This window comes from Spinacia oleracea, chromosome 6 (genome assembly GCF_020520425.1).
Source record: "Spinacia oleracea cultivar Varoflay chromosome 6, BTI_SOV_V1, whole genome shotgun sequence".
Taxonomy (NCBI): domain Eukaryota; kingdom Viridiplantae; phylum Streptophyta; class Magnoliopsida; order Caryophyllales; family Amaranthaceae; genus Spinacia; species Spinacia oleracea.
In genome coordinates this window covers 77,884,383-77,907,556 of record NC_079492.1, presented here as the reverse complement: position 1 = coordinate 77,907,556, position 23,174 = coordinate 77,884,383, and the positions used below count along the sequence as shown (strand labels likewise).

Sequence of the window (23,174 nt, the reverse complement as noted above, 5' to 3'; positions counted from 1 at the left end):
AATTAAAACTTTTAATTCAAATTCATTGACAAATTAATAAATTATATTAATTTCATAAATTTAGGGCGAAAAATCAAAAATTTATTAATCAATTAATTTCCGGTTATCATGTATTCAAATCTAGGTCATAAAAATTTAAAATTTATCAAAAATTAACAATTTTTATGGTGTTTTTTAATCATGGATACCTAATTAAATTGTCAATTAATTATGAAAATCAAATCAAATTCTAAATTATTCGAATTTCAACAAATTAATTACAATTACAAATTAGGTTGTATAATTAACAAGCTTAGGCATATAAATTTGTTAAATATATACAGTAGGTCAATCAAAAATTTAAGATTTAACAACAAGAAACGCAAATATTTAATTTAACATCTTAAAAATTACAAATTTTGCGTTCAATAAACTAAAACCTCCCAAAAGTCATAGTTAGGATTTTAATTTGGGAATTCTGGGTTCGGCATCAAATCTTTGATTTTAGTCAAAATTTTAAAACGCCGTTTACATGCGAAATACAGTATAAAATTATACGATTCCGACCATTATTGACTAAACTACCGAAAATTCTGCGAACATATAATTAAATAATCGCACGAATTTGCAATTAATTACAAAAAATCAAAAATTTCGTACATTGATCACCCCTTTAATTCATTGCAAATTCATAAAATGTAATCATGTTAACTAATTATTATGGAATTAATTAGAGGCTCGTGATACCACTGTTAGGTTATGATACATATAACTGAATATAAATCATGCGGAAAAACCATAAAGCCAGGGATCCAAATTAATTGCCACATAACAATTAGCATAATTTAGGACACATACACTTTGTAGCGTGCCTTCCCTAGCTGCGCCCGAACCGAACAAGAACAAGTCTAGGACTCCAAATGTCGTCCCTCCGTAGATAGTCCACAACCTTAGATTTAATTAACTAGAATTGCACCTAAGGTTCTATGTAATTTTCGGATTTTATAGAAAATAAAAATCTGAGTTTTAAGCCTAAAACTTATATAAATACTTGAATTAGATTGTCCATAAATTGTGAATATGATCACCTATTTATAGGGTACGGAAATTGGATTCTAGAATCCTACTAGGAATCAATTTAGCTAATTTGAATTTAACTTAAATTCAATCACCTAATTTCTAGTAGATTTAGGAATTTAATCTAAACAAATCCTAATCGATCAAGGCTTCGTACACAAACACACACGCACAGCCCCGAAGGGCGCTGTGCGCGCGCGCTGATCTTGGCCCAGCAGCGGATCGCAGCCCACGAAGGGCGCGCCTGCTTGCTGGCCTTGCTCGCGGGCCTGGCCTTCCTTCTCGCTTGGCTGGGCTTGCTTGCTTCGTCACAGCGGGCTGCGCCTATGTGCTTGTGCGCGCGGGCTTCGCTAGGCCTTGGGCCTAGCTTCGTGCTGGGCCTTGCGTCTAGCAAGCTCGTCCGATGTTTATTTTGTACGTCGCGCTTCCGATTAATTTTCGGATTCCGGAATTCATTTCCGATACGAATAATATTTAATATTTCCGATTCCAGAATAAATTTCCATTTCGAACAAATATTTAATATTTCCGTTCCGGAATTATTTTCCGATTCCGATAATATTTCCGATTCCGACAATACTTCAGATTCTGGCAATATTTCCATTCCCGATAATATTTTCCGATACGTACCATGTTTCCGTTTTCCTGGCAACATCTATGACTTGGATAATATTTATATTTCGGATACGATCCATATTTCCGTTTCCGGCAATATCATCGTTTCCGGATTATTCATAATTTGCCTTTGACGATCTTAGCTCCCACTTGAACCAAGATCCATCGATTCCGAATATCCATAGATGGAGTATTTAATTCCATTAAATACTTGATCCGTTTACGTACTATTTGTGTGACTCTACGGGTTCAGTCAAGAGTAAGCTATGGATTAATATTATTAATCCACTTCAACTGAAGCGGCCTCTAGCTAGGCATACAGTTCACTTGATCTCACTGTATTATTAACTTGTATAATTAACACTGAACCGCATTTATTAGACTTACCATTAAATGTATACTTGGACCAAGGGCATTATTTCCTTCAAATTCAAATATTAGTTTCCTACTCTTAAGCACTTTGTTAGGATTGAGAATTATGCAAGTTCTTTCTTGTCGACATATAAGAACCTTGGGAAGTGGAAAATTTTGGAGTAGCTCAGTTCACAAAAACACTGCGTGCTAGTTCTACTTCTCACAAAATGAAGGAAATTGCTTACCTAGTCCCCCAAGGTAAATTAAACTTTATGTGAGAAGTAATACTTCTCATGATTTACTAAACAACTTTTAGCTCTTCCTAGGATTTAGAACTACTTGGGAAAACAATTTTCTAGAAATGTCCTATGTAGAGGTCATCTGGTTGAATGTAGGAAGTTGATTTTCCCATGTAATTTGATTTTAGTGACAAAAGTTGTTTGATTAATCAAGGGTAGTAGTTTCTTCCATTGTAGAGGTCTTATATCATGTAATGCGTATCATTTTGTTTTCCATTCTCTATGATTATGCCATATCACCTACAGTAACCAATCAATAACATTAAATACCTGGGTTTAAGTTAGTGATGTGTCGTAACATAATCAGGACACGACATGAGACTTAAGAGTTGACAGTTGAGACTTGAGACATGATCTAAAACCCTTCCTGAGTTAGGTTGTGAAGCTGACAAATATTGAGAGAGAGGCAGATATGTGTGTATTGCCCCTGGTGTTGAACCTGTACAATGGGTAGTTTATATACAAGCTAAACCCTAGGTTCCTTTGACAGAATAGGAAACCAAGATACACTAGGAAACTAAAGCACCAAGATATAGACGAATATATGTATTCCTGTAATATAGCATACGAATATATTGATTCCTATAATATATATCTCTATTAGAACCCCTCAAATGAAGAAGAAAGAATTTGAAGAGTCCGTCTGGGTTATCAGTATGTACCTATCAAAATGATCTAGCGAACACGGGATTAGAGCACAAAGAAGTAAAATTACTAAATCAGAAACAAGAAATTATTATATCCAAGATTAAAATCTTCACAAGAAAATATCGATGATGCTAGTAAATAACATCTTCAAAAGACACTGTTTAGCGAATAAATTTTACATAGAGATCCATAGAATCAACAGGAATGAAGACTTAAAAACAAATAGACTCGGTAGTTATACTATTGCAATAGATGTTGTTGAAAACTGGTTTAAAGACCTCTCTAAATACAGTTCAGCAATAGTTACCATTAGGCTTTTCTTAATGTTTCCAGAAACGGGGAGGTGGGAGTAGGATAGACGGAAGCTAAACTGATTTGCAACTCAGACATACAAAAGAAATTACCACTCCTAAGGCTCCAAACTGTCCAGAAAAGAAATTACCACAGCAAGCTCTTCTGAATGAATTCATACTGAATTGGATTCCACCTAAGATATTCTAGAATTGCAAACAAGTCGTGTGTTCATCAAACAAGTCATTTATTTTCCACTACCTGCTTTTAGTGAATGTAGAGAAAGGATGAAATAGTGAATTTCCTGGAAAGATGAGGAACTACATAAAACAACTTAGTAGTAGCTTGCAAGGTCTACAATTTACGTAGGCTTAGTCCACAAATTGAATTTTAGAACAAAAGAAAAAGATTAAGTCTTCAACTAGATGTCTGAAAAAATTCAGGAACGAGAATAAAGCAAAGGACTGCTAGTAAGTAGAGTTACTAACTATAATTAGTCGACCAACCGACTGTTTATATGAATATGTTTATAACTAGAGCTTGTGATATGTAGAACCTGCCAAAATGGAGGTTGTTTTAAGCCTCAAATAGATACTTCCTTTCGCATTAAAGAGCTCAGAAGGACAAAATTACATATTCTATGCGCAGGTTCATTTCTGAAGGTGCTGCTAACTAGGGATAATTTCAGCTCTAAAAGCTTAAAATCACTTAGAAGGTAAGGCATTGTCCTAAATAATCATTTCTCCCCGTTTTCAAGGTGATTGTCATCCTCTCGAGTTTCATCAGTTGCAAATGGACTGTCTCAGTTATCGATTATTTCCGCTCTGCACTTTTAGGGAAATGCTCCAGTAATAGTATCCTTGTTGTTTTCTCCCATATTAGGTTTGTTCAGATCAGATCAGTTCAGATCAGTTATGATGTTCTGTTCTGATCCGTTCTGATCAGATCAGTTCTTATCAGATCAGTTTTTATCGGTTCAGTTCTGACCAGTTTGTTCAGATCAGTTCTGTCTTTAGGATTTCAGTTTCAACCTGTTCATAGAGGTGCTTCTACTTCACATTATGTAGATCCAAATATCTTCTACTGAATTTTTTTTCTCTTATTGTACTAGCTAGGTATTTATCCAGCCTTTTGTCTTCAGTTTTGATAGTTCTTTTCTGTCAATTAAAGCTTGATAATCTCTCGTTTCCGCTACTGAAATACATGAAACCATTCTCTCTATTCTTGATAAGTTTATATAGAATAAGAATATTCAAATCACGCTCACCACTAATCAACACATCTGCCATATTCATTGTCGCTTATTGTCACCTTATAGATTTTTTTGTTTTTTTCTTTATAAGGGTTGTAAATTGTAATATTCTTCGTTAGTTTTAACACCTACTTGCTTATTATTTAACACTAGTATGTGCCTGTGCTAATGCACGGGAACTTAATATTTTAAAAAGTTAACTAAATATTTTAAGAAATATCAATGAATAAGAATTTAATGACCATAGTATATCAAAAACTATAAATTAAGAGATTGTGTAATGCACGGGCATTACACAATAAGAAATACCAATCTAGGTCAGATATGCAACACAATGTAGTAGTACGTGCAATATGAAATCTAAAAGAGCAAATAAATTACTTCATTATGTTGAGGTGTTTTGAATTACCCTAACACGAGTGAATTTAGGGTTGCCTTTCTTATACTTGTACTTATATTTTTTTGGTTAATATATTTTTACTTACCTTTTCAAATTTGTATTTTTAGTTACCATTTCAAATCTGTATCTTACACAGAAGCATTGGAAGCTTTGGACTTTAATTCAAGTGGCCGCCGGTTTCAAGCTTCTTCGTGGAATTTGGGATCTACTTTATCCCAACATCTATATCTCCCAAGCGTTTTACAGGTGCTTAGTGTTAAATTTTACATTCTTATTATTATGTAGAATTTGCCTTCATTTTTCTACTCAACTTGTGGTTGTGTGTAAGTGATAAAAAGATCAAATCATACGTATAATCAAACAAAAAATTTGAGTGCATTTATTAGACTTCTGCCTTGGATATTTTCTTTTAGCTTTTACCATCTTATTTGTTATGTCAAAATTTTGGTGCTCATAAATGTGTGAAACCAGCATGCTTTGTTTTCCTTGTTGAATTCACGTGCAGTTGAAAGTATGACCTTCTATGCTAAAAAAATATAATATGGACTTAATGGAAAATAAGTTCTAGTGAGAAGACGAATATAGGTACCAATATTAGTCACTAGTAAGAAGGACTAAAGAAGAAACATAAAGTTATGTCATTTGCTTTTCAGAATCAATTTATAACATTTGGTTTTGTAGGAATTCTGTTGTTTTTAAGAAGGCTTTTAAATCAGTAAATTCTTTTGTAAAAGAGTTCGTGTTTAAGGTCTCTTGTAGAAGCACTAATTAGATTATTGGTCATATCTTAGCTTGGGTTGGTGCCTCTGTTAGAGGTGATTTTGTTTTGGTGGCCCTCGTTTAATGTAACCTTGATGTTTCAAGGTCTCTTTTGTTGTTAATAAAATCATTGTTAATTGCCAAAAAAAAGAAAGCATAACGTTATGTTATGAATTATATTCTATATCAAGGTTCTAAGAATAATCATAACGTTTACCTATAAAATTTCCTATTATACAACGTATATTACTAATTATATATCTTATTACTATACTATTTTTTGTATAGATATGGATAAAAGTTGGATAGATCTACCCACTGGCCACCCTGAATATGTCGATGGTTGTATGCAATTCATTGCGTTTGCCAAGCAAGGTCTATTTGAAGGAAAAATCAGATGCCCATGTAAGAACTGTAAGGTGGATAAATGGTTCCCGGTTAATGATGTAGAGCGACATATTTTGTTTAAGGGGTTTTATAAGTCGTATAGAAATTGGATCTTTCATGGTAAAGGGGATATGGTTCAGCGTATGTTAGGGAGTGATGGAGGGAGTACTAGTGAAGGATCCCTTGGTAATCAAAGTGGGTTTGTAGGTCGAGATAATATGGGAGGACTATTAAGATCAGCTTTTAATGTTAATGTGCCACCCAATTTTCCAACTTTTTAAGCAAGAGAGGATGGTGAATGGACTGAGGTGCACGTGTCATATGACACATATGTTGAATATGATGATTCTACAATAGAAGAAGATGCAACATACAAGAAGCTACTTCAAGCTTCAGAGGAGAAATTATATGAGGGGTGTATTAATTTTTCAAAGTTATCTTTTCTTCTACACTTGTTTCACTTGAAGTGTATGAATCACTGGTCCATTGAATCTTTCATATGCTCTTGAAGCTGATTTTAGATGCATTTCCTCAAATACTTGATTTTCCCTTGTCTTATTATTATAGTAAGAAAATGATAAAAGACTTGGGCCTTGGGTATGAAAAAATTGATGCTTGTCCTAATGATTGTATGATGTATTGGGGTGCATTTTTAGAGAAAGACAAGTGTCATGTTTGTGGTAAATCCAGGTGGAAAACAACCAAGGGTAAGAAGGGTGACGATGTAAGTGATCAAGGTACGAATACTTGTAAGAAAGGTGTGCCAGCTAAGGTAATGCGATATTTTCCTCTTATCCCAAGACTAAAAAGAATCTACATGTCATCAGAAACAATAGAAGATATGAGATGGCATGATACAGAGCGATTGGGTGAAGATGATAAGAAGATTTTGAGGCATCCTTCTGATGCCTTAGCGTGGAAGGCATTTGATGAGCGTCATAGAGATTTTGCATTAGACCCTCGTAGTGTTCGATTAGGTCTTGCGAGCGATGGGTTTAATCCTTACCGTTTAATGAACACTACTTATAGTACATGGCCAGTGGTGTTGATTCCTTATAATCTTCCACCATGGCTATGTACGAAACCATCTTCTTTCATTTTTTCCACACTTATTCCCGGAAAAGCAAGTCCTGGAAATGATATTGACGTGTATTTGCAACCATTAGTTCATGAATTGAAATTGTTGTGGGGAGGGGTTGAAGCTTTTGATGCTTTTGACGGAGTGAAAATTAATTTGCGCGCGGCTTTGCTTTGGACTATTAATGACTTTCCTGGCTATGCAATGCTCTCTAGTTTGAGCACAAAAGGTTACAATGCATGTCCTATATGCATGGATTCCACACCCTCTGATAGATTTGGGAACAAGATTTGTTATTGTAGCTATAGAAAATGGTTACCCGCAGATCACCCATATCGACGTCAGGGTGAAAAGTTTTGTGAGAAGTTTGGAACTAATGAGTTGGGTGAAGCCCCATCTCGTCCTAGCGACACTGATATATTGAGTCAACAAGAAAAGGTCGAGTATGTTTATGGAAAGTCAAAGGCACCACCGAAAAAGAGACAAAGAGGACATAATGATAACAATGATGTCCAAGATGAAATTGTCTTTGGTACCAAGAGAAGAATATTATTTGATTTGGTGTATTGGGAGCATAATCTTCTAAGGCATAATTTAGACGTTATGCACATTGAGAAAAATGTGTCTGAGAATCTTCTGGGTACACTTCTTAGTATGGATAAGAGTAGAGATAGTAGGGATGATCGAGAAGCCCTTGAAGCATGGAGAATAAAGCCTCACCTTTGGCTTAGTACTGATCATAATGGAAGTGAATACATGCCTCCAGCTTCCTATTCTATGTCTAGGGAGGAAAAAGAGAGATTCTTAAATGTTTTGTAGAAACATAAAGTTCCGGATGGATATGGATCCAACCTTTCTAGTTGTGTGAATATGAAGCAAAGGAAGTTGATTAACCTCAAAAGTCATGACAACCATGTTCTAATGCAAGATATCCTTCCTGTTGCCTCAAGAGCTTCTAACGCTACAAAAGTGATTGACTTGTTGGCTAGATTATCTTCCCTTTTCAAAAAGTTGTGCTCTATTACTATTGATCCAGATGATTTAGACGGTCTTCAAGATGGAATTGTTTTAACTCTTTGTCAGTTGGAAATGGAGTTTTTGCCTTCATTTTTCACAATCATGATCCATTTGTTGATTCACTTAGTGGAGGAGGTTAAACTTAGTGGACCAGTGCAATACAGATGGATGTATCCCATTGAAAGGTTTATATCTTACCTATGTGAATTATATTTTTTTATTAAATAATTTACATTGATTATGTACAAATGTTTTATTTGAAAGGTATTTGTCCCATTTGAAGTCACATGTAACCAATAAAGCTCAACCTAAAGGACCTATTGCGGAAGGCTACCTTTTAGAGGAGACAATTAGGTTTTGCTCGAGATATCTTCAAGGTGTTAAGACCATCTTCAACATGCCTAAAAGGATGGATGATGATATTTCAAATCCTAATGATTACTTGTTTAATTCCGGCGGTCGAGTCATTAGGAAGGAGCTCAGCATTCGCCTTGATGGACAAAGCTTAAAACAAGCCCATCGCTACCTTTTACTTCACTCTGATGAGATCAAAGGGGATCTAGAGTAAGTATTATGTTGGTTTTCTTTTGAATAACAAATTTTATAATAAATTACTCTTATGTTTTTTCTTCTTCCATGAAGTGAATTTTTAACCGAGAAGCGTCAAATGAACTTAGAAATTTCCGCCGCGAAGAGTGATGAAAGTAAATGGATCATCAATGAATTTGGAGGGTGGCTGCGAAACAAGGTTACTTAAGTTCTTTTAATGTTAATACATACTTCTGTTTTTGAAAAAATAAACTTTATTTGATATAATTAAGTATTATCGTAGGTACATTTCATAGATGCAACCACCGAAGATGGGAAACTAAGAAAAGCTTTGGCGGGTGGTTTGCATTCGTATGGTAGAAAATTAAAAGGATACATAATCAATGGATACAAATTCTTTTCCACTGATCGCGATTGTCGTCTTTTGACACAAAATTCTGGAGTTATGGTTGAAGCGGATGGAGTGGCATACTACGGAAAAGTGATGGATATCTATGAATTAAATTACTATGGAGATTATAAAGTTGTATTGTTTCGTTGTGATTGGGTAGACATTCGTAGGGGTGTAAGAACATATCCAAACAGCGGAGTATAAGTCAATTTCTCTAAATTGATGCATACTGGACGATTATTGCAAGATAGATGATCCATTTGTATTCTCATCTCAAGCAAAACAAGTTTTTTACATAGAAGATGAGATACAAAAAGGATGGTTCCATGTTGTTAAGAATAAGCCTAGAGATTTGTTTGATTTAGGTGATTCTTTACCTGTAGCGGAAGAGGGTGGGGCCGATTGATCATGCTTATTTTTTTTACGCCGTTATTCTTTGTATTTGTATTCTATTGATTCAATCTATGGACTTATTATCTTTTATTTTCAATGTACTAGTTATATCATGCTCTTTTCAATGTACTAGTTATATCATGCTCTTTTCAATGTACTAGTTATATCATGCTCTTTTCCTGAAGCTCTTGGGTTATTCTCTTGTATTGTCTCTTGGTTTTTTACGCTGTTATTCTTTGTATTTGCAGAACAATGTTTAATCTTATATCATTCACCTTAATTAGGTTTGCATATTAACACATTTATTTCTCTGTACACCCATATATAGTGATGAGCCTATTGACGGTTTCACCCCTATGAATGTCTTCACAATGTAGCATGGCTGAAGTTCGTAGCAAATTCAATTTCATTCAAAATAAAACTAAAAAGAATTCCCTTAACAACAATTGAACCTGAATTTTTGGTTCAATGTAGTTTAGATTGAAATTTATTTTCAGAGTTAATAAACGGGGCTAAGTTAGCTGTTTTAGTCCCTTAATAGCGACTCTGTAGTGTTTTTGCAATAAGTGGGTTGGGAGCCTGTTGGCTTGCTTCTGCTGGGCTAAGTGCAGGCTGAGCATTTGCATCTGTATTGCTGATTTCAAGCTGAGTTCAGCCTTTTCTTCTAGTTGTTCTGGGTAGGGTGCTATGTTTTGTTCTGATGTATGCAGGGGCTGGTTTTTTTTCCTCTTGCAGTCTTGTTTTTTTCTCTTGCAATCTGGTTGCAGGCGCATTATCTGTTGAGGTCTGCTACTGTCCTTTTACGTTACAGCTGATTCTTATGTGTTGGCTTGCTTTTTCAGTGTTTCAGCTTCCTGTGTTGACTCATCCCTGTAGATTTGTGTGTGTCTGGCGGAGGATGTTTCGATGTGTTGCTTTCAAGTAGACATTAAATCTGGTTGTGTAGGAAGCTTCCTGTGATATACCAAGTCAACTTACCTTTCACGTTCCTTATTTATAACAAATTTTACTTGTAATTGATATAGTGGTCATTGGGAAAAGTTAAATCATGAGCATAGTTTACTTGTTAGTATTATTCGGAATAAATTTGCAAACAAACATGTTTAAGTTTTCGCCTCGTAGTAGGGGCTCGAGATCGAACAAGGGTATCAAGGAGGGTCCTGGTTTGAAGTTTGGGGTAGTGGAGGTGTTGGGGTTGTGGTAAGGGTCTGATTTGGTTTTGGCACGGGAAAACATTAGGAACATTAGAAAAACATTAGCATCAGTCTGTGACAGAGTGCCTACTTGTAAGTTGTAAGGAAGACATGTGGGACAAGTACAATACGCGAGACTGTTTTGTCTGAAGACTTGAAGAGTAAAATAAGCAAGCTGTTTTCTAAGAATTGAAGTATAATTGACATCTGGAACCGATTTGCAAAGGAAGATAAAAGAGTGAAATGGAAGTATGTGCAAATTTGGCAATAGCTAGATGAACATCACCTTAGTTTTGTTACTTCAGTTCCACCACTGGTTCCTGACCTGGGCTAAGTTTTGGGCCTTTGGGATGAGCGTATAGCATGGCAAATTGACCTAGGCTAACTCTCACGTTAGCTGTGTAGTTCATCTGTATCAAGCTTTCGAGTTGAAAGCCTTGAAATTGCTTAAAGTTTGTCCGTGATTCGTGATTAATTTGATGCTTCATCTTGTTATTGCTATTCATCTGCCTTTAAATTTAGAGATTGGCTCTCTAAGAATAGTACATGGTAAGTTCCTGCATCAAATGTGAGGGTGACAGACATATATAGTGTCACCAATCACCCATGATTATATCTAGAAATGAGTTTATGATCATCAGTCAATACCAAGTATCTGAAAGGCAATACTTGGAATGTATAAACAAATGCCAGATTTCCTGACTAATAGTTGTGTCGGTGAGTTAATTAGCAATGTTTCTTAGCAATATTTCTTCAGGAACAAAATTTGTTACTAGTTTTGTTAAGTACTTCAACAGTGTACCACGTACCAATTGACACATTTTGATAGATCAGGTTGCCTGGTCGTAAATTTCAGTAACTCAATCTGGGCTGACTGTTACATTGTTTCAGAAGACAGCTTGTCCTTTTTTGTTTTTACTCCTCATTCTGAACTGTTAATATAATCCTTTTTCCTTACTAGACAAAAGTTCTAGGACTAATTCTGTTATGCTGGTTACTTGACTGAATTTCCCTTTGTTAAGTTGCTGCCCTTGGCTGAATTTCCCTACCCCCTTCTTCTGCTGTAAGTGTGAATAATAGGCGGCCTAGCTTGATTCCTTGCATAGTCCTAATATCTTATTTTACTGGCAGATTGTAAAAACTAATGACAAGAATCTCATGTTGATGTTAATTGTAAATCATTCCTTATTGAGTTAAAATTTCAAACAGATTGTAAGAACTAATGACAGGAGATGAGCCTTAAAATAACTCAAGTTCAGTAAAACCTAATAGATTGAGTTCGAGAAACGGGTTCAATCTTAAAGGAGATTAAACTGATATAGGGGAAATGACTAAAATGGTGTTCATTTGCTTGGGGTTTGGAAAATGTTGATATGAGTACATCTCTTTTATCATTTGATATTTGTAATATTTTAGATAAAGGAGTTCCATGGGGGACAAGCTGTATGATTTCTTTTCCCATGCATGAGTAGGCATTGTTTCATGGCTTCAAACCTTATTTACAATCAAATTTTTAGCTTGTCAATATCCATCCTGCTCCATGTTGGTTGAACACTTGCTTTATGTGTCCACCACCGCAAAACACTTACTTAAATGAACTTCACTTGTTCATTGATTGGTTGCATAATTAGACAAGGATTAATATTTTTCTGTTGCTTTATGTGTCCTGCACGCCTGCTGTTGCCTTCTGATATGTCCTGCACGCCTGCTGTTGTCTCGTATGTATGTGTGTGCATCATTTTTTATTCATGGCTGATTGTGTTTCTTACTTGCTGAACAGGAACTAAAAAGTATGACTTACAGTACTAAAAGAACATTTTTAGCTACCGACGAAAGATCGAGCTTTGGTGCATCGAAGTCACCCAAACCTTCTGATCCATCACCCAAATCTTCTGATCCATCCACCCAAAACTGGGGACCGTTCACCCCTCCAACACTTGGAGCATCACAAACATTTGGGTCCATATCACAACCCATCAAACAACCCACAGCTGCTAAAAAACCAACTTTTCCTACACCATCTCCTTCCATTGGTGCACCACAATCATCCATGCCTCAGTCTACTTCCATGCTTTCAAAGCAAAAACTTAAAACATCGTCAAAACTAGCTGTTACCCAGTCAAAACCATCCTCTAACCTATTACCACAATCAATTTCGCCAACTCTTACAGGAGCATCACAACCGCAAACAAAGGTGGCACAAAGTAGATGGTCAAAAGGACCTGTGTTTCCCAACCAACTGTGATGCCAATCCTCAGGCCTACTCTGCAACCTACTACTCAAGCTATTGTGAAGCCTAACATAGCTACTTGAAAACCTTCTCTGGAGGGGTACAAAGGTGCCCAACAGCTTCATAAAGTTACATCGCAGCCTGAAAAAGCTTCACTCACAGGTACAAAACCACATTTGAAAAAAAGAGCGTTTGTTGCACCCATGAGAGTCAAATCTGTGATGTCATGACCTCCTACCACAAATCACCATGTCAGGGAAAGATCGAGTCGGGAAGCTTGCTTCTGGTCAGGTGCCTCCAACTTACATGCATGTGAGTGAAAATGTATTTCATAATCGATCTCCTCCATCCAATCACATCGAGGCTGAAGTTATGCCAACTTACAATTGGGAGGAATCAGAAGAATCAGCCCCTGAGAATGACGAAGAATTGGATGAAGAGGAAGGAAGGGATACTACTGTGAAAAAATCAATACCTCGACATCGGATTATTGTTCCAAATTGGCCGTATCAGAGGGAGTTTGATGAGAAGGACGAGGTTATAGCTATAGGTAAACGTTTCTCTACTTAATTTAAATATGCAAACTGTGAATTATATTGGTGATTTTTTCTATCTCATTTAACTCCATATCTCTGGCAGATACTGAAGGAATACACCACCTTGTGAAAGGTTCGGTTATGCCTCGAGACGTTTGGCTTGACACACCGGGATTCAGATACATTGTTAAGTTCAATGAATTCAACCAACCTCTTCGAAAAGGTGGTAAAATCCTTGTGAGTTTCCTTGGAGATATTGCAAAAATAGATGAAATGTGTCCAGTGGGATTGGATGGTTGGCGTGATCTGGACGCTAACTTAAGAGCTAATATGGTTAAAGCTATTTGGGTATATGGATTTATCCTTCTTAACACTTACATTAAGTATAGTTTTGTTGCTGTTTTGTGCTATTTCTGCTGTATATTGATGCTGTTTTGTGCTGTTTCTATTGTATTTTGTTGCTGTATCGTGTTGTTTCTACTATTTTTTGCTGCTGTATTGTGTTGATGTTTCTACTATACTGTGATGGTGCTGCTATGCACAATAATCTGCAGCTGCTGTGCACAATAAACTGTTGCTATAAACTGTATGCACCACACTGTGCTGCTGCTTCTGTTATGCAAGTTGCTATTATGCTATGTTGCTTCTGCTTTGATATGCAGATTCAGATCCATGGCCATAGTTGACTTAGGTTGACTTGGTCATGAATCTGTTGCTGATTTGCTTCTGCTTTGATATCCCTGCTCAGCCTCGTTTATAAATATTAGGTTTTTAAAGCTTTAATATAAATGAAAACAATCAAACAACAAATGGCAACAAAAACAACTATGTTTAATAAACAGGAACGCAATCCTATATAATAATAAAAATGTCATTGGCTTTTGTGAAGCCTTCAAATTCTCAATGGAGCAATTCTGTACACTCAAAAATAATTCAAATAACTTTCTAATCAATTGATTATAAAAAATACTAAAATGGGTGTAACTTCCCATAATTTTGTTTTTCGCGATACTATGTATGTAATAACTAAATAACCTAGAATATAGAAACCGCCTCTCCTTGAAACTAAAATCAAAGTAATCTAGAATGCAGAAACCGCATCTCCTTAAAGCTACAAAAACTCTAGGGTCTCCTTCCCACTCTTAACTTCAAACAAAAGTTATTCTAATAAGGATACAGGATGGATCATCATCTTCTTTTGAATTTTTTCAAACAAAAAGAATTATTTAGGCTTTTGAGTAGTTATGCGGCTTTGGAACGGCTTGTGAGGAACCGATTAAATCATACGAAGTATGAGATATAGAATATAACTGAGGATAAAGGTACAAAATAGAGTAAATTTATGGTATGCCTGCATTAATCGGGTATTATTTTGTTCTTTAATTTTTTGTTAATTCCATTGTTGACAAACTATAAGCTTTTGCTCTTATTCATGTAGCTCGTTGAAATACCGACCTAATATGTTATGGTTAACCCTTATAATCTGGGATTTTGACATGGCCGGTGGTGGCTGCTAGAGTTTGGTGGTTAGTGTACGCAAGGGAGGCTTTGAAACCACCTCCCTTCATCGTTTGGTTCTCTTCATGTCTACGCACAGGCCATTATAAGATTGGTCATGTTGTCTTTGCTAACTACCACTCACCATTATGGCGTTTACTGTTAAATTTAATGAAAATTGCAAATAAAAGGTTCAATTATGGAGTAGAATTTTAAAAATATATAGCCCTATTTATATAGAAATTGTTCAACATTTTCGTATTCTTCTATTTTTGCCAGTTTAGCATATGAAGTGTTATGTATCAATCTATGGTATTATTAAGTCAATACTTATAGTAGTTTTAAGTTGTTATATCCCGAACCTGTTCAAAAAATGAATAGTTTTTCTTTGATAAATGTTTGATATATTAATGAACTGTTTTGTTCAGTTTTTCTTTGATATGGTTCTTAAAGATAAGAAATTAAGGATTGATCTCTCACCCATTCGAGTTGTTTTTATGTGAGATGATATATAGTTTTATACTTGGTGTACTATACGATATGTGTTGTGATAGACTTTATTTTCCCTGTATGGTATGATAATTATTGTCTATCACAACCTTACAGAGAGTAGGGATGATATTTCCATCACTTTATTTTTTTCGTGAAAAGATGGTAGTAATAAATATTTTTATGTCTATCCATTTTCATGCACGTAGAGTTTGGTTTTGTGGATGGTAGTTTGGTGCCTTGGTGGTGTGATTCGTTTCAAGTTGGCTAATGCGTGATGGATTTTAGTATTTAGCAATCAAATGTTTCAATCACTGTGATCTTCCATTTTTTTATGGTTTGGGGATTACTACACTCTAACAAGTCTTACTGGATATATTTAAATATCATACGTAGTAGTTTATAATAATTTTATTTCTATTTTCTTCAATTTATTAATTTACGAAGGAAGTCAATATACTTTTTTCACCTTTTAATTTCATCTTACATATGTAAAACTTTATAATTTTGTATGTGTCCGCTGAAAATTTCATATTTGATCAACTATTAATAAAAATTTATAGTGCATAATTTAATATTTAATATTTTATAATTTGTGCCCAAAGTGTTTTTTCCAGCTTTTTACATTATCAATGCCCCGTGCATTTGCACGGGCACACACTAGTTATGTTTAATAAAGAAGAAACTGCATTTCATTTCATTTCATTAAAAACTTACATTTTTAAACCATTACAACTTCAATTCAACAACCTAAACGCTCTACTTCTTTGAGCATTGTTGATTCTTACCCTAACCAACTATACTAGCCTATCTTATACACTGTTATGTTAGCATATCAGAAGTTACCAGAAGTTATCGAGGTTGTTCGACATAGTAGGAATGTAGGATAGACATACATAAGAGAAGTTCACTCGTAATTTGGCACTTCTTCCGTTTTATATACTTGCAACATACTTTTTCACACAGTTTAACACTTACATTGAGTCCTTTTTCTTTGAAGAAACATTTTGTGATACCTGATGGGGAGCTAGTTAACACATCACTTTTAAACCGCATGGACAGACCATGGAAGCAGCATAGATACACATTGAAGAAAAAATATTTCGATCCAGTGAAAACTCCAAAACAGAACTTTGCCAATCTGCCTGATGGAGTCTCCTCTAAGAGTTGGTCGGATTTGGTTAAATATTGGTTTACACCAAAGGCCATGCATGGTTTGTTACCTCGAAAGATCCTAAATTTAGTAAGTTTAATTTATTTTATTCATGCTAACATTTATTTCTTGAAACTAGGAAAAATTTGAATTGGGAAAAAATGCTCGAGCATTACAAGACCGTTTTCACAAGAGTGGTGCTACAAGCTTTGCTAATCGAAGAGCTGATTTGGTATGATTTTCTACCTTATTTGAGATGTTGCATTTTAGTTACTATAGATTCTAAGTAGATAGGAACATAAAACACAAAGATACACTAATCAGCCCTACTCCACAAGTTTGTTTATTTATTTGTTTCTTATAATTGCAGAAAAAGAAAGGGGAGTTTAGCGAATTGGCATTTTACAAGTCAGTTTATGCCAAAGATGGAAGCTTTGAAGAGGGCACGCCCTCTCATCAATTTATGGTATCCATTGCGTTTAGCTTATTCAATCTTTCTCTAATCTATGCGAACTCCTTAATTCAATATTGCTCTCATTTATAGTATCCAACATGATATGTGAAGACATTTCAATTTTTGAAAAGTGGCCAAATTCTTATTTGCTTATTTTCTCAGTTCATTAGTTTTTAGCTAGGTGAATCCTATTCTGCACTTTAGTTTAACAAGCTCGGTAAATAGTGTGTCACTCTGGCGAGTTCATCCACTCAGTAGTTGAACTGATCTGATCAGCACTGTTCTGATCAAAACTGATTTGATCTGAACAGAACTGATCAGTTCTGTATTTCTGTTCCGATCAGTTCAGTTCTGATCAGATCCGTGCTGATCAGATCAGTTAAAATAAGGCCTCTGATATCTACATATGTATATATTGCATTAGCATTAACAAATGTAACAATACACCCCCTGCTTGATTAGTTAGGACAGCTTGGGATGTACTTGTGGAAAGAATAGGGAAAGACGAAAGCTTTTGTTTAATAACAATGAATAGTGCAAACTGAATATAACCAGTAGGTTGAGGCCACTAATCTCCAACTTAGTAGACCTAAGATTAATTTATGTGCTTGTGCTTCCGATCTTTTATCTTCTAGAGCTTACACTTCTGATATTTGTTTCTCATAATATCTAACAGGAGGAAGCAAACGATGAGGTCCAAGAAAACCTTGCGAGTTCCTCTTCTTCCTTGTCTAGGGTTGAAATTGAGAATGAGGTCTTTAATAGGCTTATGTATAAAGGTGAAATACTTAAACGTCCTCTGAATTATGGGTTTGGAGTGAAGCAAAGTGACATCTTTGGAGTGGAAGGTTTGCTAAGGAAAGAAGGGTCAAGCTATGTTAACAATGGTGCCATGAAAGTGGAGAACATAAAAGGTGAACTATCAGCTGTAAAGAAGCAAAATCAGGAACTTGCACAACAAAATAAAGCTCTAAGCACGAAATTTGATGAAAAAACGTAGTCATTTAAAATGATTGCTTCTTTCTTAGGACAAGTTTTGAAGGAAGTACGCAAAGGAAATGTTTCATCAGACCTTTTAGATGGTGGGGAATTAGCCATACTTATGGTTAGTCATTTTGCTTTAGCAACATGCATGTCTTACCGATTAAGTATTTGAATATTTGGTTTAGTACACTCATTGTAAAATATATTCGACGTGGCTTATTAAAATGGTTTTTGTAGATTATTGATGTGGTGGCAGTGGTGAAAAATAGGCCGAGACATGAGATGTGGACATTATTGCCAAAAGCAAGGTAATCTTATATGGACTTAACTATGTTGCTAAGCTTGAATTTATTTGCAATTTGTGACCATAAACATGATTTATAACCCTATGTTTCTGTGGCAATGGACACAGACACACAGTTTGCTAGTTTTACCAGTTAGTTATATGGGCCTTTAGAGGCATCAATGATTTAACTTTCGCGATATTTGCTTGTTTATTTGTTTGCTGCTAATTATTGGAGTAAAGGCCTAATAACAGTTAAATGAATGAAGTAGTTGTTAGCTGTGTGATGTTAAGAGTGCATATTATTGGTGTTTTGATTTCTGTACTTTCAAGTTTCTACAACTAGTTATATCTTATTTAGGTCGTATCTTCCGGAATAAATGGTACAAATGCATATAAGAACTAAAAAACGTGGAAATATGTGCAATGATTTGTTCCTCAGCTCAATGTGTAAGTAGAAAAGAAGTGAATCTGGAACCCAATAAACTTGATATTGTGGAGCCTTGTCAGTTGTCATATAGGAAGCTGGTAAGTATAAGAACTGAACTTATGTTCATATGGTTATGGAAGATGTAGTTGTGAATGATGTTTATGTTGTTCCATTATAGATACCCCTTGAGTGATTTTGTGCTGTGTGCTACAGTGCTTTCTACACCACATAGCTATAGGTTAGAAAGATACTTGCAAGTGTTGCTGCCATTATAGATACCCCTTGGGTGATCTCCTAGCTCTAGCTTACAGCTTCATAACTCTTCACAAAGATGCTTGCAAGTGTTGCTGCTACTGTTCTATTTTGAGCAACGACTAACACTTGACAAACGCTATTTCTTTTGAGAAGGGATAAGAGAAATACTCTGTATTATAATATCACACTCAATAGTCAAGAGTGCCAATATTGAACTTTGTGCTGAAACTACATAAACAAAGCACAAAAATATTAGAAGGGAAAAGCGCCAGCATGCATGTTAACAGGCAGTAATCGTAATTTGCTATTCCCTTTCATGGAGAGAATCCCAAGTTGCGAAGTAATAACAAGCTACACCATCCATTCCAAATAAGTATCTTTTAAAATTAGGCACCTACTTTAAGGAGTTGATAGTATTGCATTAGTATCCCTCACTGACAAGGGACAAGTAACATTGCAGTAGTTTTTTATCTGACAAATAATAGTGCACTAATACTCTAAAGTAAACAAAAATGTTAGTCATGCAGATAATATAACATGGTGGTAAAACGTATCTTGGACTTATGCATCCTTGTCAGTTGGGAATGACACAACTTAAAAGTTAACATCTACAAATGAACACATCCGAAGTGTCTAGGATCTTTAACCTTCTAATCACTCAGAAAACATGATAAAATAAAATAAAGGGAGGTAAGAGCGTAAGACTGTAAGAGGCATAGGAAGTTGTAGCTGGCCATTTGAAAAAAACTAATATATAAATGGTAAGAATTCTAATGTAACATACCTTTCACATCTTGCCTCAGAAGAGACATCAAAGCTTTCTGAACATCATCCCTTTCCACATTCTCCTCTGTCAAGGAATCATACATTAAAATCTAAAAAGTAAGCAAAAGGTTAACCAAGTACAGCATAAAAACACACATATATTACCAGCCATGAGTAATTGAGCAAGAATGTCAACAATCTTAGAGACATATTGGAGTATGATTAAATTTGAGAGGAACTAGAAAAATGTCCAAAGTTCCACATTAATAGGAGCTGTAATTGAGTTTCTTTTTGTTTTTCTTGTATTATGTTCTTCCTTTTCCCCCAAATTTCTGACAGGGTTTTTCTTTTTGTTTTTCTTGTAATAGGAACTAGTAATTGATGCTTTAGGGAGAAAGAAAACAGTGCTATTTAGCCCTTTCACCCTAGAAGATTCCCCCTTTTTCCTTTTTGGTTTGCCTCCAAAAGATTGCCTTATATCTTTATTTGTTAACAAGGTCCCAATATCTACTTTATTTCCTATCCTACATACTAAAGGATAAAATTACCAACCCACCCAACACAACTCTTGAAAGAGTGAGAAAAGGGAAATTGGACAAAAAATAAGGGACAGAGAGAGTATATTATTATGTCAGTGTTGAGGATGAGTTTGTTCCTGAATAAGAGAACTATCTGTCATATTGTCTCATCTTGGAGTAGTGAGACAATATTACGAGGAGAGTGTTCTTAAGAATGCATGCTGACCTGATGGCTTGCAGTTTGTACTGTATTGGCATGCATGCTGACCAAGGACAAAAGCAAATGAACCTGAACTTTCTTGCCACCGTTAGGCGATTGTATAGTCTTTGATTTCAGTGACATTTTATTTGTATCAGTTTCAGCTGACTTTTCAACAACCCCTTTTCGTTATTTAGCCCTTTATTTGGGGCTTGTATTCTTTAGGTTAATATATTTTTATGTACTTGGTTTATATACCCCTTTAATGCAATGTTTTTTGAATGTATTGGTTTTCTGTTTTATTGCCAACAATTTGTTTCCCCCTCTAGAATATCTTCATGCTGTTTTAGGCTACAAGGAAGCAGCACTTGATGAAATGAAAAAGTCATTCTATAACAAAGTATGTCTACATTTTGTGCTAATTAGCTTTCCTACCTTTTGTGATTCTACCACTTGGGTGCTTGAACTTAACTTGTAGCTCATCATAGTAAGGAAGCTTGGGGTGGACATGGCCTAATGAATAGCCAGTTCCATTTCTTCCATCTCTTTCAAAGAAACCGGTTGATTCTCTTTTCTTGTTTTGCAGCATATCCTGTATCATCCTACCATTATAACTTTGGGCATATATTGCTTGATGCTTTAGTTTGTATTCTGGATTTCCTAAAAGGTTATTCTCTTCAATTACCTTCTTTGAAGGTTCCCGGGAAAGTGGCTGATAAGCGTAAGTGTCACAGCAAAGTGTTGTTCTTTTCTCTAAACCCTTTACATTCTAAGATAAAGTAGCAGCCTCATAGTCCCAGTAGCTCTATGCACTGGCTTTTCTTTGATATTATATAGATAGAAAATGTCTTTATCTTGATTTTGGAGTGTACTCTCTGTTGAATCCCTCGAGGAGTCATCCTCAATGTTGGTCATTTCATTGCATGATTTGCATCCATTGCTGGCTGTGTTTGATGTATAGCTGTAGACGCCTACTTTTGTCCCCATTACTGAAAGGGAAGGTTCGATGATGAGAACATAAATCTCCACTTGGCAACGCATCTCCTATAAAAGAACGAATCTCAATCACCTTTTCATTTCAGTCAAAACTGCTATTTATAGAAACCTGCTAAGAATAGTAACCGCTGTAAAAGGTAGTTGTTAAAAGTGGCAAAGTCGTAAAAGATAGAAACCTGTCAGAATTAGGTATTGCACTCCAACATAAATCCTAAAGAGATAGAATTTGCATTCCTGGTATAATTCGAAAATAAGAGTTACGTATTAATTAAATTCCTAACGAACCTAGAGTTCGTAACGGGCCCAGACGCATTCCGTCATAAAGTTAATACGCACTAAAAGACTCAGATAAATCTCAAAAGCTATGTGTTCTAAGAGTCCAAATCTGACAAAGAACTCGGCCCAGATCCCATTTTCAACGCCTAGATCTGGGCGCCGAAATCTTTGGCGCCCAGACCTGGGCGCTGAAAATGCCTGGGGCCGTTTTATCTCCGGATTCTTTTTGGATTCGTATCTTAAAATCTATCTTTCCACACACCGTTTTCCTATAAATACAGCCTCAAAACCGACGTGAAAAGGACAATGGCATAACCTGAGTATTGACTCTAGCCTTAAGCCTAAGCCTCACGCTGCGAAATTGATCCAGCGTTCTGTCGCAATCGACCCAAAAGTCGAACAGAACGCATCCTGCCCCTTGTAGCTTGATGAATTAAGCCTAAATACTGGAACATTGCTTAGAAACCCGAGATTCGTTAAATAAAAGGAGAAATAGCAAAGCCAAGTGGTTATTTTTCTGAGAACCACAACGCACCTCTCAAGGGTGCGTTGTAATGTGTCCCTCATATGATTTAATCGCTTTCATCACCCTTTTATAAAATTGTCAAACTATTAATTTGATTGATCTATCACGCCTAATAAGATAATACCTTGGACAATTGAATTATCATGCTAGGTACCTTAAATCAATCTAAATAAGATAATCAAGATCGATTTAGTATTATGTGTTGCATATTGCTAAAATCAATTCAGAATAGTTTAATAGTTTAATGCATGTCCCTTCAATTATTTATGCTGAGCTAGTAAGGATAACCTGCCTCTGGAGTATTATCGATGAGCACTCCTCTCGGTAGCTACAGTCCCCCGAACTCTCAATCTCTGCCCTGCGGGTGTACGTTGAGCGATCCCCACACCAGAGATCACAAGGGAACCTATGGCCGTCGTGGTCGAACATAATTGCACTCCCTTTATGTCACGATAACCGGGTTTTGTCAGTTTTTCTCATTGTCGTTAAAAAATGAATTGCGACTCCTATATTACTAATCGATTGGGTGTAAACTCACAGGAAATCCAATTATACTTGATCTGACGACGTCACGCCCACGAGGGACGAGGTCATGCATTAGCCTCGTGCTTTTTCGACCCCCTCACAGTGGCGACTCCACTGGGGACGTTAATGAAATACTCGTGCTCGTAGGTAATCAAAATAGCTGAAGGGTGAAACGATCCTACCCCGCGTTTATTTCCTTATCAAGTTGGGACGACCTGAAAATCAGCATAATAATGTGAACGGACAGAACCGCATAACGAATCTTGGCTCCCTTGGCATGTTTCATCTCGTGAGTTGGGAATAAGGATACCCATCGCCACCCGGGGGGTGCATACGCTTCGAATGTTGTCCACTCGGCACTTTCGCTAGTAGTACA

The 23,174-nt window shown here is 35.8% G+C and overlaps 1 protein-coding gene across 1 annotated transcript; it reads left to right on the top strand.

Annotated features, from left to right (window-relative positions):
• The first annotated feature begins 5,964 nt into the window (after positions 1-5,964).
• On the top strand, positions 5,965-7,958 carry LOC130463284 (uncharacterized). The gene is made up of 3 exons (XM_056832373.1): positions 5,965-6,247; positions 6,344-6,478; positions 6,583-7,958. Exons 1-3 carry the CDS (start codon positions 5,965-5,967, stop codon positions 7,956-7,958), a joined length of 1,794 nt encoding a protein of 597 aa, XP_056688351.1.
• The last annotated feature ends 15,216 nt before the right edge of the window (positions 7,959-23,174 follow it).

Excerpts from the sequence above, each read along its gene's own strand:
- LOC130463284 (XM_056832373.1), top strand. The coding sequence starts at position 5,965 with ATGGATAAAAGTTGGATAGATCTACCCACTGGCCACCCTGAATATGTC. Across the intron at positions 6,248-6,343 it reads TACTAGTGAAGGATCCCTTG|CAAGAGAGGATGGTGAATGG; the intron begins GTAATCAAAGTG and ends CAACTTTTTAAG. Across the intron at positions 6,479-6,582 it reads GGAGAAATTATATGAGGGGT|ATGCATTTCCTCAAATACTT; the intron begins GTATTAATTTTT and ends AGCTGATTTTAG.